Source organism: Argentina silus (genome assembly GCF_951799395.1).
Source record: "Argentina silus genome assembly, chromosome: 3".
In the NCBI taxonomy this organism is placed as follows: Eukaryota; Metazoa; Chordata; class Actinopteri; order Argentiniformes; family Argentinidae; genus Argentina; species Argentina silus.
Genome location: NC_139657.1, coordinates 16,827,201 through 16,839,366, shown reverse-complemented (window position 1 = coordinate 16,839,366; position 12,166 = coordinate 16,827,201). Strand labels below are relative to the sequence as shown.

Here is a 12,166-nt window from a genome sequence, read left to right as displayed (position 1 = left end):
ATATACATAGTGTAATGTCCTAGACATGAGCATAGCTTTGAAGGCCTCAGTGGGTCTCCCTGTAGGGACGTTGAGTGGGAAGCCTGCAGGAGCTAATGGTGGACTGATTCAACTGTGAAGAGAAGCAGGCAGCGCCGGAATGAAACACTAATTAGGAAACGCAGTCGTGTGTGAACTACACCTCGCTAGCAGCATATCAATGAAGCACTAGCTGCTTACAGTACCTCTCAGTATCTCAGGTAGCTCGCCTCCCGTCGCCTTGCCAGGATCTAATTAGATGTAAAGGGGATGAGAATATAGGACAGGACAGCCACGCTGCTGCTGCTTCTGCTACGTCTGCGACGCATTGTTTTGCATGAGACAGGCGTGTAGGTCACCGCTAAGTCCTTGCGTATATTCAAATAGTTTAAACTCTGACGCAGCATATTAGTACGAGGGAAATAAGACGAGATAAAGTAGACAGATAGTAATTTAGATATGTTTTGTGGCCGACACTCTCAACATGATTTTCATAATAAGAGAACCACGTCTTAGGCGATGATGAATACATATTTTTCTACCAGTATGTTTTATACGATGTGTCTTATCTTAATTGCCAAGCAGGCAACACTTGACAATAAGTTGCTCAACACCTGTTTTCTAACATGGAGGTAACACTTGGAGCAACATGTTTATACATTATTGAGACTGGAGTATTTACAATGTAACTTATTCATGTTTAATATAAACTAAATGTGTTACTACCCAGGTAATTGCAGGTCACTTACCATAAAATGTGATCATACAATCTCACCATAATGTATACAGCAACGGCCAGAGTGGTCAACAGTACTCAAGGTCAGTGTTCTGGTTCTGGTCTGTCCATTCAGCCCATAGGATTACCTGACGGTCCACAGGGGCTGTAGATCCTCACGCCACATAGCCACTAGTCATTGTGAGAGCCTGACAACCTCTTGACTCGTCTATCCCAGAGACCCCAGAGATGCTCTGATCTCTATCCCTGAGACACTCTGAAATAAGCCCCTCACAATGCCAAGAGAGGCAGCGATTCAAAATAGGACAAACCTATCTGTGGGCTTAAAATAATAGAGTGTGTGGTGAGGTCATCGGGCGGCTGTGGAGAGATGTCAGAGGTAGTCAGACTGCCTTGGCTTTTTGTCTGTTTAGACGGCTGGTGGCGGGGGTGGGCAGGGGGGTTGTCTTTATTGAAGTCTCTGATGAAGAGAGGTGGAACAATGTGAAACAGTCATGCATCATCAATCCTTCTATGGCTACATGTGTAACACGTCAGAGCATTCACAGAGGCCTGGGTTGCGTACTGATTCTCTCTCCTTCACCCAGAAGTAGCACTTCCCCTGATGCATTTAAAAGCATTGGATTGGTGTAAGCACGGGCTATTGAGTTTCCACCATATTTTGTACACAAGTCCATTCATTTATTCATGAGAGGATTGTACCTGTGCAAACCTTTGGAGAAGGGTAGAGGTTCAAGACTGCAGCCATAGTGCTTTAATGTGTTCCCCAATGGAACTAAAGGATAGGAGAACCACACTTTGGTTGGGTGACCACAGTGAGGTGTATAATATAAAATATGATGAATGTGATATAATAAGATATCAAATAAGACACACGAGACAGTTTTTCAATTTTTTCAGGGTACTGTATTTTTATTGCAGTGTTCTTCAGTTCATACATACAGTATGGAGAATAAACTCCAGGACTGTGAGTACCGCACCGTTGGTGACAAAGAGATGTAAACCTCTGACTTGCATGAGGGACGGGAACTGGGCGGCCATCTTAAGAAACTATTTATGGTAATGGCACAGTTTTACCACCCAGCTATTGTTCAATAATACTGTATAATATCTTATTATTATTAAAACTGAAAACAAGGACTATATTTTATGATATTCACAAGAGATTCATAAATAATACAGTTTTGCTAAGTTAAACTGAATCAGATGTACTGAAAGTTTAAGAACATTAGAAAATGTAGCAATGCATATGGTGGCCTGTTATTTATTTAAAGCTTAATACTGTATAATTATGTTCAATGTTAATATAAGGTAAACATTATAACAGTGCCACCCAAATTCAAATTGTAAGTATAGTAAATGTATTTAATACATTTTCTATACTCAAATTATATTCTCATAGAATAAAACTGTAAAACCACTACTGTACTGTACGTCACCTATTTACTCCCAATACATTATGAAGGCTAAGAACCAAAGCATTACTGTATGCCTACAGTAAGTATCCCTTCAAATAACTAGTCATGCATAAATGTCATACCTGTCATACAAAGGTATAGTCCACTATAAGTGATCTGAAGTCACTTCACAAGAAACCATTTAGGATTTCATTTACATATCCAAATTTACTCTTTAAATAATCGTAAAAAAAAGAGGAAGTGTTTCCATAATAAGTGCTTTGGAAGAATCTCCTTCTCTGTGTTCTTCAGAAACATTACAAAAGGAGAGGAGCGACTTGTGAGACCTTAGCTCAGATACTGTCCGTTTGGAATATTCATCCCATTGCATGAGGTCCTCTTGATGTTGAGAGTCTCTAGAGAACCTTGGCCTATCAGGTGAGGGAAGAGGCAGGACTTCATGTCTGAGCGTTGTTGACCGCCTTGGGTCATGTTGTGCTCTTCCTCCTCATCCTCTTCCTCAGTGCTGGAGGTGTTGCCATTGACCTCAGAGTCCAGGTCGTTTCCTCTCAGCTCAGAGCAGCTGTCTGTCTGGTACTCAATCTCCTCCACGCACGGAGGTTCGTCATCCTCGAAACAGCTGGAGACAGAAGAGAAGAAGACAGTGGGTTAACCAAAGGAAATTGCTGCATGGCTAAATGAGTGGAGTGGAGAAGAGAACAGCTATTCATTAAGTACCATTCCAGGGATTGACAGCACCAAAACCATGCCATATATTTCATTTCTGTATAGCAGGGAATGCTGGGCTTGACCAAAAGTGTGGAGTCCTTGGGGGGTACCTCAGGACCAGAGTTGAGGTACCCTGCTGAAGCCTTTGGCATATCTGTTTCACCACCCCACTGCAGAGAACCAGAGAGTCATTGTTTCCATTTCATTGAGTTTTAGTTTGGTTCATTGACTTTCTGAACGCGTCCAGCAGGCTCTGAGCGTTTCCCCGGTCATATCCTTTGAGGGGTTATTACAGACAAAAAGACTGGCCTGGACCCATGTGGACTGCATAGTGAGCAGCACATACTGGACTGCACAGCACTCTGGGTTTGGATTTGATACATTGTTCTGATTAGATGCAATATTTAGTGTCATTAACAGCAGCCACACCTGATAATGGCAACCCTGTGTTAACAAAGGTACGGTACATAACAGTAATACTGTTTGTGACCTTTTCTAGTTGAGATGCTGGTGTCGGTATGGTGTTAGTAGTTGGTAAATGTTATTGGGTATATCTGTGTGGGTAGAGATGTATAGTGAGTGGGCTTCTCATCCCCCGTCCAGTTTCAGAATGACACAACATGTCCAGTTTCACAAATGCCCCTTCAGGAATGAGCCAATGCCCATATCAAGCCTTAGTATTGTATAAAGCGGGGAAGCATCAAATTGTCAGGGTTTTTTTCTTTACTTTTTCCGTCTGTAAAGGGGCCAACCTGGGGTTCAGCTCTGTGAAGGAGGCAGTGACCTTCAGATAGCCAAGCTCTTGATTGACAGCAAACATAAAGCCCTTCCACACTAATCAGATTAGAAAACACTGGGATCCATGGGGGATGAGGATGTGACAGGAAAACCGATTTACACCTTCCTATGTGTGTGTGTGTGTGTGCGTGTGCGTGTGTGTGTGTGTGTGTTTATCATTTTCTGCTCTGAAAGTGAATTGAATAGGATACACCATCTGATGCACTGTGATTCCTACAGAAACATAGTCTGAAAATATTTCATGGAAATTTACATTTCTGAGGGGGTTCATGAGAGGCACCTGTGCCTTTTCAAATATGTTACATCCATTTGATTACCAACATGAAACACAAGTGGCAGTTTAAAAGCCCAAACATGCATTTCATAATTCCATAAATAATTTCAGGTACTTGTACAAACTATATTTGGACAGTAGTGAAGTTGTGGATATGTGCCTGTATGTGTCTATTTGACTGTACTCAACACTGCTCTAAAAATGGGTGCCATATTCCAAAAGTCACATATTCCTCCTAAATACAGTACTTTCAGTGGGGTGTCATTAGATTGGTCTCCAGACTGTGGAATGCCAGGACGTCAGGTCCATTAAAAGCCCATTAAGCAATCAGCGACTCAAACAGCCATAGACTACAGTATGCTACACAATCTAAAGTACCAGAGAATTATACCCAAAAGGCCCATTGGTGTATCGCTGCATAGCTTTGAATACAAATGTCTGCTGTGTACCCTCACAAGGTATTAACAGTGAAACAGTTAAACAATAGCTGTTTAATATACAGTTTACTTAAATACTTCAGGCCCATTAGACAAAAACATTTTCTTTTTCATACAGTATCTGCCTTCAACACTTTCTTTATCCCTTCATCTTATCTCCATCTTGTGAGTTGATTAAGCTTAAAGTCAGGGGGAAGCAGCATATGTGGCATGTGAGATTACCCATCTTATTGCAATAAGATCAGTCTTCCATTGTGCCGGCTCGAGTAATGATGAAGGATATTACTGAGCTGGTAAAACTGTCCATCTTTGCCATCCTTTCTACATTCCTCTTAGAGAGCTAGCATTACTTTCACTCTGTGATATTACAAACTGACACCTTACGGGATCCTAGTAGATATCAAGCCAAAGCAAAGTTGGATAACAGCGGAAGTGGAGTTACTGCAGGGTTATAATGGATGAATTAATATTGACTGTTACCACCATGTTGATCTAAGCTCTCGAGGCTACAGTTGTCTTATACACCCTATTGCTCGACAGTCAACTCACAGCCTCCAGAAAGCCTCAACAAAATCCATCTGATCTCTTCCCCTTATTGTAAACAACAGCTTAAAAATGACACCTGCTACCAAAATGTGTTGCCAATGTTCTCACAGAAAAGGGGAAGTCCTTTGGGCAGAGAAGGACAGTGTCTTCTCCAATGGGTGCAGTGTAGCAAGAGATTGCCCACAACTTAGCCTCTAGTCAAAACAAAACACTCTCTACAGTACAATTGAAATGTCACATTTTGAATAAACTACACAAACAAAGCTAATCCTTGAAGCGGTTGCCAAAATGTTTTCCAGAGTGGCACTTGTAATTTTACTTTGGATGGTTATATTTTAGCATTTTGCTCCACTTGCAGGATAGCGCAGAAACATTTAATTCAGGATTGGTCACCAGCCAATGTGTAATAACCATCACTATGTCATTTCGAAGTAATTAGTCATTTCTGTACCAAAACTATATGTTCATTCTGTCAACTAAAGAATGTTATTTGTACACTCAAGAAACATGGCACACATACAGTCCTGGTAACAGGTAGATAAGCATACCTTGCCTTTTGTACCTGAACACACATCGATTGTTACTGTGAGGTTTTCACAACAATTCAAACAGAGAACACAACCTAAAAACATCCATGCAAAGCCACTGATCTGTTGTTTCCACTGATGTTTCAGCCACTAGGATTCACTTAGGCTTAAGCCATGCCTTTCCCTCCATGCTTCCCCTCAAGTCCCCATTGCCCCAGAGCTGGTGCGGTGACACAGTTGCAAGCCATAATGTTTACAATTCAAATCCTATTAGCCATGTTGTCAGACGTGACCAACGACCATGAAGTCATCATTAGCACAAAGGTGGAAAAACAAAACAAACCAACAGATTTTCCATTAACTGTTTTGCTACCAGCAGAGTTGGAGAGAGATTTGCTGACAGAGTAGCTTTTACTCTGAGAATATGCATAGACAGTAGCTCCATTAGACCAAGCAGTACCATCTAGAACTGATTAAACAAATGATGCTGATACCTGATAGTGACACTAGATATTTGAAAATATCAAGGACACATACTGTAAATGACTGTGTGATCTAAAACTATAACACTTACAACATGATGTTTGTTTCTTTGTCTTTGTAATATTCCATCATAAAATAGGCCTGGATCTTGGACTGGGGCAAATGTGTGGGGCAGTGGTAAAAGAGCTTGAGATGTGACCAAACGAGTCACTCTCAACAAGTGGGGTTCCAAATACATACAAATGAAATAATATGAGACAGAAATTATAGTAATACATCATTTCTGTTGATTATACTATGTATTATAACAACCCTGTCATTGAGATCCTTATCAAATAAACATATCACACATTGCTAACAAAACATACAAAAACACACATCTGAAATGTGAAAAAGAGGTCCTTCTCAAAATAAACCATACAAAAGAATCTAATTATATGGCTAACAAAGCATACACACAGACACATCAAAAGAGCCACTGATAAACATTATAATCAACACCTTCAAAGGTTCAATATTTCCTTCAACAACATTAGCTGTCCGAGCATTAGTTGGACAGTTAAATTCATTGCCATAATAAAAGGTTAATTATTGTTCGTTTTGTTTGTGGGCAGTTGGATTTTGAAAAACATGCTTCACAGTAATTCTCTTAATGCGAGGGACACACACGAGACCAGACCGAGGCAGCAGACAATGGGCCTGGCAGAGCAAATCCTTTCATCAGTTTTATAATTATTTGCAAATGCAATCTTAATCGGATTATTCATGTCACCCTATTCAGCCAGCCTCATCGCAATCAAGCAGCGTGATCTAGAGAGATAACAACCTCCATTACTGTACACACAATGGACAGACTGAGAATAGGAACAACTCGTTCCTCTCATCGCCTTCCCGACCTCAAGGAGAACTAATCCAAGGTTATTACTGTACCATCCTGGCTCTCTCTGTCTAATAATGGATGTTACTTTGGCTGTTTGGGTGTTAACAACTTAATTTTTCCATTAGAGGAGGAGGATTTAAATATAGTCTGTCAGAGGAAAAATACAGTATTGGATTTAAATATAGTCTGTCAGAGGAAAAATACAGTAGTTTTCTTTTCATTTATTTGTCTTATTATTTTTTTTATTTTTTCAGAAGCCTGCAGGTTCAAATAGAAACCCAACAAGCCTTCGATTTCATTTTCAGTGGAATGTTCTCAACAAAGCAGTGGGTCAGGAAGTACTGTGCTTAAAGTAATACATAACAATCAGAAATTAGATAACAGACCGATCTTGGTATTTGGGCTACTTTTTATCCAAATGTTGATTAAACATGTGTGACTAATCACTGTATGAACCAAACAATGTCACACAAATTAGCATCAGGAATAATGTACCTGTAACTACTCTGAAAACAGATGAGTACGTTAATATAAGTCTCTTAGCCTATCTTTTCCCAAACCTTCTAAACTGTCGTATCTGGTGGCATAAAAATAATTAATCACTGATCTTCAATTAAATTTGACTCACTCAAGTCATGCATGCTGATTATGTGGGATTATTGATTTTTGCTGCGTTGCTCACCCATGAACTTAATTAATTCTAAATTAAGTATTAGCTGCCAATAGAAAGACAAGCTCAATATGGCTCAGACTTAAATAAAATGTAGTTTAGCCTACTAAATAGCATAGTCATCTCAACTTTGTATTTCCTCAATTCAACACAGTAAAATAAACTGTATGTCAACTATAACTAATGCTCCGTATTATTTGCTTATAGAAAACAGGAAGCTTTAAAAAATGTAACATTAGAACATTGCAGGGCCTGAGCTTTGCTTGTCTTTAGTGACAGTTGGAAAAGTAGGCTGTACCAGGGACTGGTTAACTAAAAATATTTTTGTTGTATTTTGAGGACAGGTATAATAAGGTTTTACATCAATATTCAGTAATACTGTGCCTGAGAGGAACAGCTTGCATAATGTCAGTCTAAACATAGTAACTCTAACACAGATGAGATAGAGTGTAAACCTTCTGAGTGAACCTGCAGTGCTGCTTTACTTTATTTGCAATGGATGGAACTGGGGCCCATGTGTAATACACAGGTAAAGTGACTGCATAATTGCAATTGCAGAGTACCACGACAATGAAAATATCTGGAGACAAATAGAGCAAGCTTGTATAGAAAGCTCAACAGGAGACTGTAAATATAGCTATTAAAGCTAGATTGTTGAGTGTGATTAAAATAATATTTTTTTGATATTCGAGACTTGTGCTCGTTCAAGTAATGTGGCTAACATGACCAGTCACTTATATAGCTTTAAAACGATTTTTGAAAAAAATCTTCTAACCTGTGTAGTTTTACTCACTGTCTCCATATCTGGGATGATGGGGAAAGCGAAATAATGAAGAATATTATATTATATTAAGGTGGGAGTACATTTAGCAGCCACATATTACAATTTCCATGTCAGTTTTGCAGCGCTGAATGTTTCTTTGGGTGTCTCCAGTGACATTCGACTTTACAAACGTATTATGGCTGAAATTAATACAAAATCAAATAACCATTTTATGATCAGATAGCTCAAATACACTGACAAACTGACTGGCAAACACTGTGGCACGTGATTTTTGACCCATTATTCCATTTCAAAAGAGAATGTTAAGAGCAGTGTGTAAGCACTCTGCTTGCCATTATAATCTATCTATGTGTGTTCACACTTAATTGAATTTGCCCACTTGTCTTGAAATGAATAATTAGCTTTATTGATTTAATTAAATTGATGGCTTAATTTCTACAGTACTGTTTATCAAGACACGTGATACTATATATAAATGACTTAACTAGTAGACACTTGGCAGGATTATACAGTGTGCAGCACCTACTATAACACTGCAACATCACCTGTGTGAGTGGATAACATTGTACATTTGTTATTTTCAAATCATCCAAGAAACAGAATTTGGAGGTGGTCCTTTTTCAGATTGAATTTAGTCCCATGACTAAGCAGCTTAACTGTTGAAATAGCTCTTGCAGTGTAAAAAATAAAACACGCTGAAGTCTTGCAAATAATTTAATTTGCAGATTAAACGGGCCACCCTGTGTGTGGCGTATCAGCTGTGGAATGTGTGGGTGTCAGTGTGATGGCGGAGAGTGAGTGTGTGTGTGTGTGTGTGTGTGTGTGTGTGTCTCTGTCAGTGTGATGAATGGGCTGAGGTGAAGTAAGTAAAAGTAAGTGTGTGTGTGTGTGTGTGTGTGCGTGTGTGTGTGTGTGTGTGTGTGTGTGTGTATGTGTCTGTGTGTGCATGCGTGCGTGCACGCGTGTGCGTGAGTGCATGTGTGTGTGTGTGTGTGTGTTTGTTTGTGTGTGTGTGTGTGTGTGTGTGTGTATGTGTCTGTGTGTGCATGCGTGCGTGCACGCGTGTGCGTGAGTGCATGTGTGTGTGTGTGTGTGTGTGTGTGTGTGTGTGTGTGTGTGTCGTCGTGGTTGAGGAGAGAGTGTGTGTGTGTGTGTGTGTGTGTGTGTGTGCGTGTGTGTGTGTGTCAGTGTGACGGCTGGGGACAGTGATTTAATCAGATCCCCCGTGGGACCTAGCCAGCGTTACACATGGCTGTGAAGCCAGTCTTGTTTACAAGTCTGCTCTCCACAACCATTACAGACACTTCATAAAGACACTGCCTGCTTTTCCGACATCCTCGGGAAGCCATTCAAATCAACATCGTTTTAAATATTATCTCTTCTTTTCCTCCAATATGCTTCAAACATGAAATAAATATACTGTTCAGCATTTTTAAAAAGAAGGCCTATGTTTTCCAGTCTCATTTTTGTGAGGGTATAAACATCTTTCAAATACTTATAAATATTGCAATGTGCAAAGGAATAATTTTACAGTTAGATTAATTTAGCGAGTAACTAAGATCACAGCTATCCCCTCGTGTTACCCAAGACTGTGTTTGATCCCTTACAGAACAAGTTAATTGGTTAGGCAAGCCCCAAGGTCGGTGGAAGGGGCATTTTAGAATAGTTTAAGTAGTTTTACAGATAAGTTGGTAGACTTAGAAGGAGGGAGACACAGAGAGAGAGAGAGAGAGAGAGAGAGAGAGAGAGAGACCAAGACAGATAAGGATAGTTACAGATATAGAGACAGAGAAACAGAGTCAGAGAGAGAGAGAAAGAAAGAAAGAGAGCATGCTTGTAACCACACTAGGAGACCATTGGCATAACAGTAATCTTCAATGAATTGACTAAATTCAAAGGAGACATGACACAAGTGTCTCACTCCTCAATCTGATGACACATACAAAATCCCCCTCATTCCCTCAATCTATTCACCTGCCTCCATCCATCTGTTTCTGAGGCTTGCCAACACATAGCACCCCCAGGACCCGACGTCTTTGTTCTTTCCACAGGCAGAGCAGAAGGTGGAACCATGAAACAAGTCCCTAGTAATGATCCTGATCTCCAAAACAAGCAGTTTGTAAAGCACTTCTCAGGAGTTAGGAGACAGTTGGTTGTTCAAATAAAATTAGCGCTCATGAATATGATGGGGCTGTTCTGGACGTTTTAACATCAAAGAGAAGATGATACTGTTTATACACTTATTAATAAACAAGTGGGAAGATATCTCACCAGTCAGTCAGAACGGAATTGAGATGGTCGCCATCAATAACAGACCCTTATGAAAAGGGGACACATTACTGTTTACTGCATGAGCATCAATGCAGCTTGAGGGAGGGGAAATATATAGTCTAAATACAGTATGTTGTCTGGTACGTAAATTGAATAAAACCATGCTCTTGTTCAGATCAGTACTGTAAAAACAAAACTACTTGCTCTCCTGCTCCTACAGTGCTCTATGTAAGTAATGTTTTGTTCTTTTGGCTCTTACCTCCAAATGTTTGGATTCATTAAATCACCAATTACTATGAGGTTAAAGTATAGATTGTTAGCTTTTATTTAAGGGTATTTTTGTACATGTTGGTTTCATAATTCAGAACGTACAACACTTTTTATACATAGCCCCTGGATTTCAGAGCACCAAAAGTAATTGGACAGATTCATATAATGTCCAAATTAAGCACTCATTTTTAGTATTTGGTTGGCAGTCCTTTGCATGCAATAACTGCCTGATGTCTGTGACCCATTGACTACACCAGACACTGGGTATCTTCTCTGGTGATGCTCTGCCAGGCCTGTACTGCAGCCATCTTCAGTTGTTTTTGTCTTTTTGCCTACAATCTTCAGGAAATTAAATGCATATTCAATTGCATTTAAATCTGAAGATTGACTCCCTAGTTGCTATGGCAGTATGTTTTGGGTCATTGTCTTACTGTATGATGAAGCCTTCCAATGAATTTGGAGGCATTTGCTTGTACTCAAGCAGACAAGATGTTTCTGTACACTTCAGAATATATTCTGCTGCTACCATCAGCAGTTACAACATCAATTAAGACAAGTTAGCCAGTTCTTGTGGCAGCTATATATGCCCAAACCATAAAACCCCCTCCACCATGTTTCACAAATGAGGTTGTATGCTGTAAATCTTGGGCAGATACTTTTTTATCCAAACTTTGCTCTTGCAATCACACTTGTACATGATAATATTAGTCTTATCTGTCCATACAACCTTTTTTCAGACCTGTGGAGGCTTTTTAGGTACTTTTTAGCAATCTGTAACCTGACCATCCTTTTTGACTAGTGGTTTGCACCTTGCAGTGAAGCCTCTGGTGACATATTCTGAGGATGGTAGTCTTTGAAGCATTCATGCCTGCCCCATTACTTATGCAGGTCACTGTATATCTTGTGAAGTGAGCCCACATGAAGCTGTAGACTGCTAGGTCTACCCTTCCCTTACTGCTGTTCCTGAAGGGCAACAGTCAATTCTGTGAGTGGATTCAGTGGTAGGTAACCTCTAATGGATTGAGTTCCAAAGTGGCAGAATAAAAGTGATTGTTTCAGTTGGTTTTGTTTGGGATAATTTGGAGTCTAGCCAAGCTGTAGGGATCTATGAAGGACAAGCTCAATGATAATGGGACAAGCTGACACAAATCTACCCACCGTGCCAAGTGAAGTGCATATTGCTCAATTTAACACATCTATGCTTTTGTCACTGTACAGTATATCACTTGTTTCATGTTTGATCAGTATGATTGTTGACATTGGTTTGCTACTTATAAAAAGATAATTGCATTTGAAATCTAATATGATAGAGTTTCATCATTGATTACAGTAGTGCTGTATGTCAA

At 39.8% G+C, this 12,166-nt stretch overlaps 1 protein-coding gene across 1 annotated transcript in view; it reads right to left on the bottom strand.

Annotated features, from left to right (window-relative positions):
* Positions 1-2,173: 2,173 nt before the first annotated feature.
* The window catches only part of agbl1 (AGBL carboxypeptidase 1), a 74,860-nt gene continuing 64,867 nt past the window's right edge, over positions 2,174-12,166 (bottom strand). Inside the window, exon 23 of the mRNA XM_083667207.1 lies at positions 2,174-2,791. Within this exon, the coding sequence (XP_083523333.1) occupies positions 2,500-2,791 (292 nt within the window). The 3' untranslated portion in view covers positions 2,174-2,499. The remainder of the gene's footprint in view (positions 2,792-12,166) is intronic.